The following is a 16,515-nucleotide window of genomic DNA, read 5'->3' on the forward strand; positions in this document are numbered from 1 at the left end:
GTTAGAGCTGTTTATACAATTTTGGCAAGTTTGGGTAGGCCACATGAATCCCCAATTGAACAACAATCTGAACCTGAGGACTATTTTGTTAGTCAGTTGGAGACCCCCAGTAGCAGAAATATTAATGATCATGTTTTGGGTGAGGAAGTTCAGACACCCATTCTACCTGTCCATAGTGATGTACCAGATGAAGGTTCTGATGATTCTTTTGATGTTGACTATGATGTTTCAAGCAAGTATGATGATAGTGACAGTAGTTATAGAAGTGAGGCATGTGCCTGCAGCATTTCCAGAGGAGGTTATACCTAATGAGCCTCTAATGTCAAATGCAGTTGAAGAGGGTGAAGATGACATGTGCCTTAGAAGTCCAAGGTCTTTTGCAGATGAACGAGAACCTAGAGTTGAATTTAATGAGCATGTGGATATGCACAAGCCAGTGTTGGCTGTGGGGACGATATTTAGCTCCCCTCAAGTATTTACAGCTGCATTGAAGGAATATGCTATCCAGCATGGCTTTGACTACATGTTTGTAAAGAATGAGACTTCGAGAGTCACTACAATATGCAAGAGTAAGTGTGGTTGGAGGATACACACTTCTCCTATGCAGATGGGTGAAGGTTTCCAAATAAAAAGCTATGTTCCCACACATAAGTGCCCCAGATCATATCAAAACCACCAAGTGACTTCTTCTTGGTTGTCTTCTAAATATCTTGAGAAGATCAGGGATGACCCCAATTGGAATGTCCATGCAATTAGAAAGAGCGTGAAAAGGGATTTTAAGGTTGATGTGTCAAAGGCAAAGATATATAGGGCGAAGGAGGAAGGCTATGGTATGCATTGAGGGTGGATATGTGGAGCAGTATGCTAGAGTCTGGGATTATTGTGACCTTGTTAGGTCTAGAAACCCAGGTAGTTGTGTGAAGTTGAAGGTCGAAAAGCCAAGTTTGGATGTGATGCCAACCTTCCAGAGGCTTTATATTAGTCTCCACGCTATGAGGTAGGGTTTCTTGGCCTGTTGTGGGCCCTTCATTGGTTTGGATGGTTGCTATTTGAAAGGACCCTTGAGAGGACAAATTTTAAGTGCAGTTGAGAAGGATGCAAATGAACAAATGTTCCCGATAGCCTATGCAGTGGTAGAAGCTGAATTGAAGGACTCCAGGATGTCGTTTCTGACAACACTCCTTAATGATATTGGGTCAGTTGAGAGTCATGGGTGGACATTTATTTCCGATAGACAGAAGGTATACCTTAGTAATTTACAGTTTACAATACTTATATGAGTTATGTTATTATCTACTTATACATGATTACCTTCTTTTGCAGGGATTGGTTGAAACCTTTGAGGATATATTACCAAATGCCGACCATAGATTTTGTGTCAGGCATATGTACAACAACTTTAAAGCCGAGTTCAAAGGGAAGATTTTAAAAGACACGATGTGGTCAGCAACTTATGCTACCACGGCCATTGAGTTTCAGAGGAAAATGAAAGAGATGGAGAAGCTAGATAAGAATGCGTATGCATATTGGAAGAAAATCAATCCAACATTGTGGTCAAGGTCGGGTTTCAGCCCTAGGTCGAAGTGCAACTTACTGGTGAACAACTTGTCTGAGACATTTAATGGCTTCATCCTACCTGCTAGGGACAAGCCAATCCTAACTTTGTTGGAGACCATTAGAAGGCTTCTAATGGGGAGGTTTCAAAAGCAGAGGTCTGAGATAGATAAGTATGAAGGCCTGTTTGCCCCAAAATTTAGGAGAAGCTGGAGAAAATTAAGGTTGCACCTTGTGATTGCCACGTTGAGTGGTATGGTGGGGAGGAGTATGAAGTGCAAAGGTATGGGAAGCAGTATGTTGTCAATTTAGCGCAACGGTGTTGTGGGTGTAGGAGTTGGGATTTGACTGGTATTCCATATATACATGTGGGTGCTGCCATCTTCTCCCAGAAGGAGAGTGTTGAAAAATTCGCCCACCCCTACTACCATACTGATGCCTTCCGGAGGAGTTACAGAGAAATGATTCACCTTATCCCGAGAATAGAGCAGTGGCCTCGAGTAGACATGGATCCCATCCGGCCACCTCCAGTGAGAAGGCCTTCAGGAATGCCAAAGAAGTTGAGGAGGATGGATGCAGATGAGCCCCGAAGAGCTGCTAACCCTTTCAAGTTGGTATGAAAGCACGGGTCCCTAAAATGTGGTAAGTGTGGTCAATTTGGACACAACACCCGTAGAGGAAAACAACAACTACTTCCCTGGGTGTAGGACAACGTAGAGGAAAAGAACCAGTTACCAGGGGTAGAGGACGAAGAGGTCGTAGAGGGGTAGGGGGTAGCACAGAGCAGGTACCAAAAGTTGAAGCTATTCACTTATGCATTATCTTTACAACAATTACTAATGTTTGTTTCACTAATGTGTTTTATTTCAATGAAATATGTAGGCTACTGTTGATATTGGAGGGAGAGGCAGAAAAGGTGGTGGGAGAGGTAGTACTTTTGTAGTAGGGGGTAACAATGAGTAGGTAGCAAAAGTTCAAGCTATAATTGTTTGTTTTTTCTATGCCACAATTACTATTGACTGTTTTGCTAATGTTATTTTGTTTCAATGTTACATTTAGGCTACTGTTGAAATTGGAGGAAGAGGCACAAGAGGTGGGAGAGATAGAGTAGAGGAAACTAGCTCTAGAGGTGGAGGAAGAGGAGGGAGAGGACGAAGAGGTGGCAGAGGTGGACCCTTTGGGGTTGGTATATATGAAGGGCACTTTTTTCTCATATCCAACTAGACAAGTAAGTCACAAACTTTGTATTTGTTATCTCCCCTTAATATATGAATTATAATAGGTCACCTAACTATTGCTTGTTGGCACATGTGTAGTCACCAAGGAAATCTAGTGGAACCCAAGGTGCTAGTACTTCGGCTGTGGGAAGTACATCTGGTGCTCAGTATAGTGGACCATATTTTGGGACTCAGCAATCCTCAGCTCCTTGTGGCAAGTGATTGTCGTATTTGTAGATGGTTGGGGTTGAAGCTGGTTGCTTGTGGGACTTGGAGATGGTTGTAGTTGGAGCTGTTTGCTTTCGGTTTTTGGAGATGGTTGTAGTTGGAGCTGCTTCCTTTGGTGCTCCTTAAATGTTTCTTGGTTCACAATTGCTTTTGGTTCACAGTTGCTTATGATTACAATGTGGGTTGTTATGAATATGTTTGTAATGACTCTTCAAACAGTTTTTAATGAATCTGATTGTAATGAATGTTCATTACAGGTTGTAATGAATCTGATTGTAATGAATGTTTAGTACAGGTTGCAATGAATCTGTTTGTAAGCAATGTTCCATTGTTATTTTGTAATGAATGTGGTGCTCAAACAGGTTGCAGGGCTATATTGAATCTTATATTGGTTGTATTCAATGAAAGAGTGAGTGGGTGTGTAATGACAGAGTGCCTGGGTGTTTAATGATAGAGTGCCTGCCAGGTTGTGTAATTCTCCTAATTGTCTGACTGCCTGAGTGTGTAATGAAGTGGTTGGGTGTGTAAAGAAGTGGCTGGCTGTGTGTAATGAAGTGGTTGGGTGTGTAATGAAGTGGCTAGGAGTGTAGTGGCTGTGTAATGCTATTCATTTAACGAGTGCTTGGGTGTCTAATGCTGCCTGGGTGTGTAATGGTTGTATAGTTATCTCTTCAATGAATCTGCTGTGTGTAATGTAGTGCCTGTGTCTGTGATGTACTGCCTGGGTGTGTAATGGTTGTATAGTTGTGCATTCAATGAATGTGCTCTGTGTAATGTAGTGCCTGGGTTTGTGATGTATTGCCTGGGTTTGTGATGCTATCCAAACAACTGGATTGCCATTTACCTATTTCTACAATTTCAGCCCTTGGAGTGTAATGTAGTGCCTGGGTTTGTAATGCTATTCAACAACTGAATTGCCATTTACCCATTTCTACAATTTAGGCCCTGGGTGTGTAATGTAGTGCCTGGGTTTGTAATGCTATTCAACAACTGAATTGCCATCTACCAATCCCTATCTAAAAATTCTCCCCAATTGAAACCTGAAATGTTCAAACTAACATCACATAGCAGATCAAATGTCATAAACAGAAGAATTGTAGACTGATAATAATATAACTCCCATTACTCAAAATGCACTACAATTGCCCCCTCAAACACAACAATTGTAGTAGATTACAAAAGTACATCAATTCCATCACTTCCATTTCAGATTTCTTACATTAGGTCAAATTACAAAATGTTCCTAACATCACTACCATCTTCCTACATCCCATAAAGTACAACCACTTGGAAAATAGCAAAGAGGAGAGCTCCACCCCGTGAAACTGCAAGTGAGGTCCGAAGAAACTTCTCCCGTCGACGATACATCGCAACATCGGCCTCAAGCTTCTCCAACCTTTCAATCTCCTCCATCAATTTTGAAAACCTCTCCATAATCTTCGGTACAATAGCTCGTCCATGAAGACAAATTGGCGGATCGACCCATTCGAAGAACCCGCACGCAGCATCCATATGAAAATAGACAAGATCATTTAGGGATAACAAACAATAACAGGAAAAAAACACCATTAACCACATTGATCACCTCAAATCCAGGACATCCCAAAAACCTTCTCCCAAAATTATTGCTCGTCCATGACGTTCTGATGGGTGCTCGTTGCCCACAATGGCATGTTGTCATTGCGTAACCCGAAGAGGAGCCACTGGATGCCATCGTCTTCGAAGGAAGAAACAAAGTTGGGGAAAATGGAAACCCTAATCCTAGCCAACAATCGTTTCGGTGGAGTTACAAATACCCTAACCCTTAGCCCCAATTGATTGAGAAATTAAATAACCGTAAGTGCACGGATCGTGTAAATACGGGTCGAACTCAGGGAAGAGAAATCTAGTTGTCAATCCTATTCTTTTACCGATTAGAATACTAGCTATGATATAATGTTGCCTGGAATGGACTCAGGATTTCCGTGGACTTAGACCTCCGAGCCAACACTATATATAAGCGTATATTCTATTCAATCTAAGAATCAAATTCAACTAAGATCTTTTTGATTTAAAATCCTAATTTAGGCAAAGTGTACCAAGGTTCTAATGATCTCTTTTAACTACTTATCTAATTTAATTAGAAAACCAAAATTCTAAGGGCCTAAGTAAATTGGAAAATTACAAAAGTAATTTGGAACAGTGTAAAATCCTTAATTCAATATAAAAGATTACTTAGGGTTAGAATCCACCATGGGCTTGGATTAGATTGATTAAAAATAATTTTTGTGTATTGAATTGTATATTTGATAATTAGTCTATGGGAAATAAGATCAATGGATGTCATTGCCCATGAGTAATTTATCAGAGACACACTCCAATTTTAAAGGCTATATAAATATTTATAATGTTCATAGAAATCACTCATACGAAAGGGGAAAGCCAATGGCATGAATGATTGGTATGCAACAATTATAAACCATTAATTCCATACCATTAAATTTAATTAAAAACCTTTCTCCTTCCCCATGGTTTCATCTAAACCCTAAGTATATAGAATTTAGTTACTCATGAAGAAAGTCAAAGAAACAAAAATAAAAAGTAGAAAGAAGAGAATTGCCATTAAGAACTCGAGAAGAAAAAAGAAAACAAAAAGAACTCTTCTTTAATTGAAATTGAAAGCAAAAAATACATCAAATTGTAATTTAAAATAAAGAGCAAAATAAGAAAAACTTATTCTTTTTTTTCCTTCAATGGTTGAATCATTGTCCTCCTTCAAGCCTTGATCGGATTCCTCTCGTCGATACGAGTCCAACGGATCCGACCACGCGCGAATCGGAGCTAAAACGAAGAAGTTATGGTCCGTTGAACTTTTAGAAAAAAATAAAAAACTGCTGAAGACGCGACGAGACGAGACGAGAATAAAAATTCAAGAAGATGGGAGAGAGTTCAAGAGAGATTGATATATAGATTTTGGGTGAGAAAGGTTGCTAAATTAAGGGATTGAAAAAGATGTAAGGTGGAGATTAAAAACTAATCTTAGGAAACAAATGAAAGGACAAGATTAAGGCTTGAATGGGCTTTTTATATCTCTTCTAAAAAACACATGGGTTGCTTTCCTATTTTTTTTTCTTTCCAAAGGTTTGTCTAAAACCTTCTAATTATTTTGTCAATCAACTTTCTAAATGGTAGAAAAATAATGGGAAGTTTCCAAGTTGAGGAATATGTGCATGAAAAGACCAAATTGTCCCTATCTTTCGAATGAATTGCAACCATGCCATATACTTTCGCAAATGGCAAATCTACCCTTCCTTTGTAATGCACATAAACAACAAATAATTCCCTTCTCCTCTCTTGATCATTTCAATCTCAACCATTGGAATTAAGATTCTTTCTCTTCTCTTGTTTTTCATCATCCATCATTGAAATTTCATCTTTCAAAGCAAAGTAAGGGGGTGTGGCATTATCAATTTGATCCTACTAAAGCATCATGCCAATTCGGCCAACTAAGGCATCGTGGAACTTTGGATTCTCATGGCAGTTGGTCATTTCTTCACTATTTTCATATGTTAAGCTCCATTTCCTTCATAATTCCAATAAAAATCCTGAAACAACAAAAACAACAAAAATACCTTAGTAGCACCGCTTAAAATATAAAATATACATACATCCTACCACTATCATTCCCACATAAATGTGTTCATCACCAATCTTTCCGTCGAACGAAGTTACAGATTTTTCAAAAACAAAAACTACGTCTGGAATGATCTCTTCAACGCAGAGACGAGGGCATCTCCGTCATCAAAATATCAACCATGGTTAGTTAATGCCATTTTGTTGGGTTAAACAGACGGCTCGTTGATGGAGGGGGTGCCTTTAAATCAAAAATGAACTTCAGGGGGTGTACTTGTCACATTTTGAAAGTCAGGGTTAGAAGTGTACGTGTCAGAAAATAGAGCGGGTGCAAGTGTATTTTTCCCTTAGTTTTATTCATTTAATTCATCTGAGGTGGTTGTTTCCCTCGTACAAAGTGAGCTGTGAAATGTCTCTTACCAAAATGGCCAAACAAATTCCTTATGTTTTTTGGGATTTGCTAGGGACTTTCGTAGAAAGGCATTTCACAGCTGGCTGTTGCATGAGAGAGTAGCCACACCAGATGAATTAAATGAATGAGACAAAACCTGATGAAAAGGGAGTGACTGTGGCTACTTTCTCATGCAACAGCCTCTCACAAAATGACTTTCTGCAAAAGTCCCTAGCAAATCCAATTTTTTTATATTTTTTCATGTTTTTGCCTTGCGCCAACTCGAATCCAACCTGACTCAATCTAACCCAACTTGGAAAAAATTGGTTGGGCTAGGGTTGAGAGATTTAGAGGCGGGTTATGTTAGGGTTGACCCTCTGTAAATACCCGACTTTGCCTTCCTTTTTAAAATTCGTCCCCCCCTTGTGAACCAAGGGTATTTCTGTCATCAAGAGTTAAATTAGAATTAGGGCTTCTTAATAAAAGCTTATAAATAGCCTCTTAAGGAGAATTGTACAGCCATTAAGATACCCTAAACCGTTCTTGTCCAGCCCTAAGAGGAGATTTGCATAGAGAAGGCGAGGAAGAGCGCGATTTGGAAGGAGAAAACGCGAATCAAGGTAAGATCTATATTCTACATAAGATTTGGCATGTTAAAAACCCTAAAACTAGGATCTAATGAGACTTGTTATTTTGATATAGATGGTTACATTTTGTGTAAAGAATTGTATAAGAATTTAGGGATGAATTTATGGATCCCTAAGAAACTAAAAATTTAGTTTTGAAACTCTAAGAATCTAGGTTTGGGTTATACCCTAAAAGCTTAGATTAAATATGGTAATTAGATCTGGGAATTTCAGAACATGAAATTGGGTTTTATGGATTCCTCTCATCGATACGAGTCCAACGGATCCAACCACTTGAGAATTGAGGTCAAAAGAGAAAGTTATGGCTTTTGAAGTTTTCAGGGCAAATATGGAATTTTGCTGAAAAACCCAGTCCGCGACCTTAGGACTTCTGAAGGGGAACCAGTAGAATTGCTTCTCCGGCTTGTATCTTGGGAAGGCTCTTCGGAAGGCTTTCGGACACCCTAAGGTACACCAATCTCACGTCTGAACGCTGTAATTTGTGAAACTATGAAACATCATAACTTCTTCATTTCTTGTCCATTTTTTATGCTCTTGTACTCTATGGACATGCCAGAAGCGTGTTCTTTCTGTCAAAAATAGATTCAAAATGTTTTAGAAGCCCTATAATGATGATAATTCCAGAATACTAAAAAGAACCCTAGGACGGTTTACCGATTCTTTTTGAAGGGGCACCAAAGGGTGTCTTGTGTCAGTTGGAGGATATATATGCCTGATAAGAGTAAAATTAATAATGAAACTCATGGAGAATATTTGAAAATCCGATATAGGGGGTCCCAAGTAGTCTTAGAAATGGCAACTATGAGGAGGGAGAATATTGTTGTTTAAGAAAACTAGAATTTACCAATTTGAAAAACTTAAACCGATTAAGAGATCAAAAACAATATTTTAAGCGTACAAGTTAAATCTAATGGTGCAATGCAAATGAAAGAGCAAAGAGATAGAAAGAGTGCACCCGAGATTTAAAGTGGTTCGGTCCTCAAACTCGAGGCCTACTCCACTCCACCAACCAAACCCGTTGATGGCTTCACTATTTGATCTTCTTAACCTTGGCGAAGATCGGTGCCAATTACAATTGCTTTAACCTTGGTGGCAATCCTCACCACGGAGAAAAAGGGCTCCGCTTCTCCGAATACTCGCCCGAATACAAATCTTGAAAGATGAAAGAAAGAACTAAAAGATCCCTTCACAAGGGTTACAAAAGATGTACAATTGAGAGCCTATGATCCAAATCCTAGAGTTGGTGATGAGAGGCACAATTGAAGCTTGATTCACTCTTGGGTATTCAAATGAAGTTTAAGAGTGTTAGGATTGATGGTTTGTATGTTTAGAACACTCATATTTATAGGAAAACCAAAATATGACCGTTCAATGGCATTGAGGTAATTACAGCAAAATTCCAAACGGCTCTTTTTCAGACCGTTGGAGTGTTCTCGGAGTTCCGAGAATAATTCTCGGAGTTCCGAGAATTCTCGGAGTTCCGAGAAAAAATCTCGGAGTTCCGAGAAGCCATACAGAAATTGGAAAAAATCTACTGGACCATTTCTCGGAGTTCCGAGAATAATTCTCGGAGTTCCGAGAATTCTCGGAGTTCCGAGAAAACCTCTCAGAGTTCCGAGAAGCCTATGCAGAGCAGATTTTCAATTCTGTTTTTGGGCTTCCAGTTCTCAACCAAGATGGGATTGCTATGAGGGTTCCAAGGTGTTGGAACTCCACAAATACAATCACTTGTCTATTTAGGGTGTGTGAGATTTAACTTAATTATGCCTCTAAGAACCTAATCTAGGTTTGGATCAATTACATTCTAAAAGACAAAAAAATGGTCTTCAATATTAATTTCTTCATGTCTTCAAGTCTTCATGACTTCTTGCTTGATGACTTTGGCCTTCCAATTAGTGGTCCAATGTGGGCTTCTTGGCCTTCAATCCAAGCATCCTTGATCTTACTTTATCAAGATCTACAACTTAGACAAACAAACACATTAGTGATAAATGATCACTTGTGTATTGGAATCATCAAAACAAGATGGGAATGCCAAGGTAAAAACCATTGGGCTTACAATCTCCCCCTTTTTGATGATGACAAGCACAAGAGATTTACAAATCAAAGCATATATTCTTTTCACATTTTTCTTACACTAGAGACTTTACTCTAGATTCTTCTCCCCCTTTGTCATCAACAAAAAGAAGGGGTAAGAAAAAACAAGGGTTTAAAATTTACAATTTTAAAGCTCCCCCTTTTTCAAAGAAAAATTCAATTTTAACTCCCCCTAGTTAAAATAATTTTACAATACAAGAGGGGTTATCAAACAAAACATACAAATGAAATATATTCAATTTTAAGTTCAAAAACCCCTAATCTACACAATATGAATATCATCATATGGGGGTTTTGGGAACCCAAGATTTCTTGGTCCCACATCTAGCCCTACTCTTGGATGCACATTGGAATTGGTAATGACCATTCATTCCACAAAAATGGCATCTAACAAGAGGGTTAGATACACTAGTCCTATCATGATAAGCATGTTGAGGTCTAAGACTAGTTTTACTTAGGATTATGTCAATTATTTTATTTCCATTTAGAAATCCATGTAAACATAACCTAAGTCTTTCATTTTCATTATGAAGATGGGATGTTTGAACTAAAAGCTCATTTCTTTCATCTTCATAAGAATTGGAGGAGCTTGCCATATTTTGAAATTTTAAAAGTTGGCAAGTTTTCTCATCCAAGCTACCCTTAAGGGTATTAATCTCAAGTTTATGATTTTCAAGTGTAACTTGTTCTTGAGATATGGAAGAAGATAAATCACTTTTCAAAAATTCAAGTTCTTTTTCTAACTTTAAAATGGATTTTTTAAGAACTTTGTTTTTGGAAATTTGGGTATGCAAGGTTTCACATAATTCATCATAAGGTATGCTATCACTTTTACTACTAGATGAAGAATATGAGGGGTTAGAGTTTACCTCAACTTCATGGGTGATTGTCATGAAGCAAAGATCATCTTTTTTATTTTCTTCTCCTTCACTTGAGCTTTTGCCCGATGTGCTTAACGCATCCCAACCGGCGGCAAGAGCCTTATGCTTCTTCCAATCCTTCTTACCCTTGTACTTAGAGGAAGTTGATTTTAGAAGTGGACAATCCGGTCTTTTGTGTCCAATCTTCTTGCAATTGAAGCATCTTAAGGCTCTTTCAACATCACTTTCCTCTTTCTTCTTCTTATCTTTCTTATGCTTCTTTCTCCACAAGCTCTTGAATCTTCGTAAAGCTTCTTCTTCGTCACTATCCGCTTCACTTGATGAGTCTTCCTTGGAAGCCTTGAGTGCTAGGGATCTAAATTCCCTCTCCTTTTCCTTTGGCTTCTTTTCCTCTTGTCGGCTAGTAAGGAGCATCTCATGGGTGATGAGAGATCCTACAAGCTCCTCTATGGTTAGCGTCTTGAGATTTTTTGACTCTTGAATCGCGGTCACCTTTGGATCCCAATGGGGAGGAAGAGACCTAAGTAACTTACTCACAAGCTCATCGTTAGGATAAGATTTACCAAGATTAGCTAGTTCGTTAGAAATAATAGAAAAACGAGTATACATTTCCGAAATACTCTCGTTTGGACTCATTCTAAACATTTCATACTTGCTCTTTAACAAGTTTATTTTGGAATCCTTGACTTGTGATGTTCCCTCATGGGTAGTTGCAAGGGTATCCCAAATAGTCTTGGCGGAATCAAAAAGAGCAACTCTATTAAACTCCTCGGTAGCTAAGGCACAAAACAATGAATTTATTGCTTTGTAGTTCAAATTAGCTTGCCTTTTCTCTACCACATTCCATTCTTCAAAAGGATTGGAAGGTACATTGTATCCATTTTCAACAATGTACCAAAGTTCCACATCTATCGAAAGAAGATAGATGCGCATCCTTGTTTTCCAATGTCCATAGTTTGACCCATTGAAGAAAGGAGGTCTAGTTGTGGAATGGCCTTCCGGAAGTCCGGTTCCAATTTGGTGTGCCATTTCACAATTAGAAGTTGCCAAATAAAATCTTTCCCTAGTTAGATTTTGAAATAACTTTTACAAAAATTTTTAAAATCTTTTAAGAGCCAAGGCTCTGATACCAAGTGAAAATCCGATATAGGGGGTCCCAAGTAGTCTTAGAAATGGCAACTATGAGGAGGGAGAATATTGTTGTTTAAGAAAACTAGAATTTACCAATTTGAAAAACTTAAACCGATTAAGAGATCAAAAACAATATTTTAAGCGTACAAGTTAAATCTAATGGTGCAATGCAAATGAAAGAGCAAAGAGATAGAAAGAGTGCACCCGAGATTTAAAGTGGTTCGGTCCTCAAACTCGAGGCCTACTCCACTCCACCAACCAAACCCGTTGATGGCTTCACTATTTGATCTTCTTAACCTTGGCGAAGATCGGTGCCAATTACAATTGCTTTAACCTTGGTGGCAATCCTCACCACGGAGAAAAAGGGCTCCGCTTCTCCGAATACTCGCCCGAATACAAATCTTGAAAGATGAAAGAAAGAACTAAAAGATCCCTTCACAAGGGTTACAAAAGATGTACAATTGAGAGCCTATGATCCAAATCCTAGAGTTGGTGATGAGAGGCACAATTGAAGCTTGATTCACTCTTGGGTATTCAAATGAAGTTTAAGAGTGTTAGGATTGATGGTTTGTATGTTTAGAACACTCATATTTATAGGAAAACCAAAATATGACCGTTCAATGGCATTGAGGTAATTACAGCAAAATTCCAAACGGCTCTTTTTCAGACCGTTGGAGTGTTCTCGGAGTTCCGAGAAAAAATCTCGGAGTTCCGAGAAGCCATACAGAAATTGGAAAAAATCTACTGGACCATTTCTCGGAGTTCCGAGAATTCTCGGAGTTCCGAGAAAACCTCTCGGAGTTCCGAGAAGCCTATGCAGAGCAGATTTTCAATTCTGTTTTTGGGCTTCCAGTTCTCAACCAAGATGGGATTGCTATGAGGGTTCCAAGGTGTTGGAACTCCACAAATACAATCACTTGTCTATTTAGGGTGTGTGAGATTTAACTTAATTATGCCTCTAAGAACCTAATCTAGGTTTGGATCAATTACATTCTAAAAGACAAAAAAATGGTCTTCAATATTAATTTCTTCATGTCTTCAAGTCTTCATGACTTCTTGCTTGATGACTTTGGCCTTCCAATTAGTGGTCCAATGTGGGCTTCTTGGCCTTCAATCCAAGCATCCTTGATCTTACTTTATCAAGATCTACAACTTAGACAAACAAACACATTAGTGATAAATGATCACTTGTGTATTGGAATCATCAAAACAAGATGGGAATGCCAAGGTAAAAACCATTGGGCTTACAATATTCATACTCTAAATTGTAGGTAACTAAGGTGATTAAGAAAAATGAAAGTTTTTCGTCATTGAGGTACGTAATAACGTACAACTTTGGGTATTTTATAAACTCTATACACTTTGAATTGATATCGACTTTGGAACCTTGTGATTGATATCTTTGAACCTTTGAAATAGTCTTGGGTCTAGCATGCCTAATTCTGTTTTACCCATTTAGTAGTGTACCATTACTATTCTGAACCTTTGAAATAACTGTTATGAATCTCAATTTTAAAATTTGAACCTTTGAATATGAATCCCTGAACCTATTTCTGGACACTTCTGTGGAAGCTTGGGTTAATTCTGAAATCCTGCCATATTGGGGTAGTACAATTGGCAACTCTGGACCCGCCGTGGGATTAGTACATTGGAACTTCTGGCTCGTTAGTTGGATAAAACGTTGGCGCTGTCGACTTATATCTGAACTTTGAGGAACTAGTTCCAACACCGTGGACTGTCGGTGTAAGCAATAACATGTCTTTTGGACCATGCCGATGATTCTGAAATGTATTTGAATTCTGAACACCTTTTGGCTTTGACCATAACTTTGATATTGAAATGCTCTAATGCACCTTTAACTCAGAATTTTATTTGACATACACATATAATTATTTCTGCGCCTATTATTTCAGTTGAGACTTTGGTATTCAGGTTTGATTTTGTTATTTGACCCTTATTGACCCTTGGCATGCTTAGACCCGTACTTAGAGTAGTGCCTTATTTTGTACCGAGCTTTTCAGTTGACCGTGGTTATATTAACATTTTCAGAGTTTGATCTTCGTGAGGTGAACAAGGAAGAAGAAGTTTAGTTTCGGAACCGTAGGAGCTTAGAGAATTTATTTAGCTTATTTGCTTTCGTTTCAGATAGTGAGTATTGGTAAACAAATGTGTAAGACTACGTCTATGTTTATTTATGTTGATTCATGGGAGAGTTGAGATTTGATTTGGCTATGTTGGGTACAAAATATTTGAGAATTTGATATTTTAGTTATGGAATGCCAGGTTTATTTCAGTTATTGCTTTGTAGCCTTGTATGCTTCTGGGATTTATCTTGTAGGTGTACGGCGCTGCCACGTCCTACGCTCAGCGTGGGGTTTGGGGCGTGACAGAAAAGTGGTATCAGAGCCTAGGGTTTAGGTTGTAGGTGTTAGAAATTTGAGAAGTGAGGATTGACTAGAAAATTTGGAAGTTAGAACTAGTAAAGTTTTTAGTAGAATTTCGAGAAAATGATTCGTGACCTTTTGAGACTTAAGGTGTCATTGATGACTTTGTAAGCCAAGAGAATCTTAGGCACGATCTAGTGCATTATGAAAACCTAGATAAATATTGAATGAGTCAAGAACATAATTGATGACACTAGAAAGTAGTGAGTTAGTAGATTTGATTATGTACACTATGGGAGTTTAGACTAATGACCCTGTAAGCTATTGATATCTAATCTTTGAACTTATGAATTTTAAGGAACCAGTTTGTGACATTGAGGGCTAATAAGTCCTAATTTGAATCTAATAATTATCTCAGTTCGACTTGGTGACCCCCTTTAAGTAGTGAGAACACATTATTACTTATTCATTTAGGTAGGAAAACATAAAAAATGTGACAGTGTAGAAAATGTGAAGTGTTTATTTGAATATGGGTGAATTGACTAGTTAGCAATCAAGGATTTTGTTGGAAATTGAAGACATCGATTTTGAGACAATTATCGATTAAATTGGGAATATTAGATATTGATGATGAATATTTGCGAGGTTGGCATAATGGGCTTGTGTGCATCGGGGATGCCTGGATTGCACACGAGTTAGTTGTGCTATTTAGAGACCACATGACAAACTCATGTGCACCGAGGACGCTTGGTTCAACATATGGGTTAGTCGTGTTGGAATGAGGTGAGATGGTATGATGAGTTTGTATGCACCAACGATGCTTGGTTCAACATATGGATTAGTTGTACTTGTGTGAGATAACATTGTCTGTTATAAGGATTTAGAGTCTTTAGTTTCGCATGTGAGTTGGTTGTGTTGGTATGGGACAACATGGTGAGCTTGTATGCATCTGGAGTGCTTAGTTCGACATGAGAATCAATTATATTGGAATACGACAATATAGTCACTTGTAAGGATTAGGAACTTTCGGTTTGAAATACAAGCTAGATGAGCTGGAATGGGACAGTGCGGTGAACTCGTGTAGCCTAGAAGCTTGTGGGTTATTGAGTCTTGTAAGAAATGAGATATTAGTCCATAAGTTTACTATTCTGTTCATCTGGTGTTCTCTTCGATAAGATTTTGATTGCCTTATCATGTCTTGTGGACATCATCGTCGAGACATGGTTGATTGTTATCAGAGTTGAAATAAATGTATAAACTATCATAATCCAATGAGACATTTCGCATCTTATCCTCTAGTAAAATTTGTTGTCTTCCGAGAAATCTCTTTCATCGTATTCGATCAAGATCATTAGTGCTATATTTGAATAAATACCGTTGAAATTGCTCTTGAAATTTGAGAAAGCAAATTCAGTTAGAATTGATCTGACTTGATCTTATATGTCATTGTAATATGAATCTGACCCTAAGTTTTACCTCAACCTCAGTTGGTCAAAGTGGAATGAAAAATTTGGTACTCTGTAATTCTGAAACGTATATGTTTTTTGAATTTCAACCCTAGAGTAAGCCATTGTAATGTGGCCATCGCTACACTCCTTGGGTGGCCATTTTGTCTTTGCTTGTCAGCGGAAAATTTCGAGGTAAAAGAAACTTTATGAAAAACAAATTTAGTATTGAACTTGTTCTACAAATCCTACAGTTTGGAAATTTTAAAACTCAGCTCCCTTGAGGAAACTAAACAACTTGTGCTATTGTATATCGTTATCGATTCTAAAATACCAGAAGAGTGCTTCGATTACAAGAGCTCATTAGCAGTCCAGTCTTAAACAATATGTGATACTAACGATCACCGATCATTCACATTTTGGACCTCACCTTCAGAAATATAATGAACGTATAAGGCTAAACCTAATTTTGTACGAACCTCATAAGTATTATTTTGAGTTGTAGACATGGAAGCAAGAACTTACTGTTTGGGTGCAAATATTAAAAAGAAAAAAAAATTCAGGAGCAAACCTTTTAGATATTGTGTGTATTGTGGTAATTGGAATCTGACTCTAAGTTTCGCCTTAACCTCTATCTACCATTAGAAGAGCTAAGAATTTGTACTTTTGTATGTGTTCTCAAAGTAAAAGTTATTGTAATAGGACCTTTGTTCCGCCCTTAGATAACCGTCATGTCTTGGTTTGTAAGTAGAAAATTTTGAAAAAAAGGAAAAGAAAAAGGAGAACAATTTGTATATTTGTAATCGAAAGAAACCGCCTAATATATTTGAATTTAGCATTGAGATTTGACCCCTTTAAATTTAGTGAATGTGTTACAATTTGACTAAGTGGTCTATGTTCAGAACCTAAACCCTTTGAATCCTGTTAG

General features: G+C 38.0%; 1 protein-coding gene across 1 annotated transcript; it reads left to right on the forward strand.

Annotated features, from left to right (window-relative positions):
• The first annotated feature begins 319 nt into the window (after positions 1 to 319).
• Positions 320 to 2,993, forward strand: LOC143883104 (uncharacterized). Its single transcript, XM_077386467.1, has 7 exons — positions 320 to 830; positions 1,087 to 1,241; positions 1,324 to 1,596; positions 1,758 to 2,168; positions 2,437 to 2,493; positions 2,614 to 2,736; positions 2,871 to 2,993. The coding sequence occupies exons 1-7, from the start codon at positions 320 to 322 to the stop codon at positions 2,991 to 2,993; spliced, it is 1,653 nt and encodes a 550-aa protein (XP_077242582.1).
• Positions 2,994 to 16,515: the final 13,522 nt, after the last annotated feature.

The sequence above is a fragment of the Tasmannia lanceolata genome, unplaced genomic scaffold (genome assembly GCF_043159265.1).
Source record: "Tasmannia lanceolata isolate RefF3 unplaced genomic scaffold, GAP_Taslan_0.1 ptg000008l, whole genome shotgun sequence".
In the NCBI taxonomy this organism is placed as follows: Eukaryota; Viridiplantae; Streptophyta; class Magnoliopsida; order Canellales; family Winteraceae; genus Tasmannia; species Tasmannia lanceolata.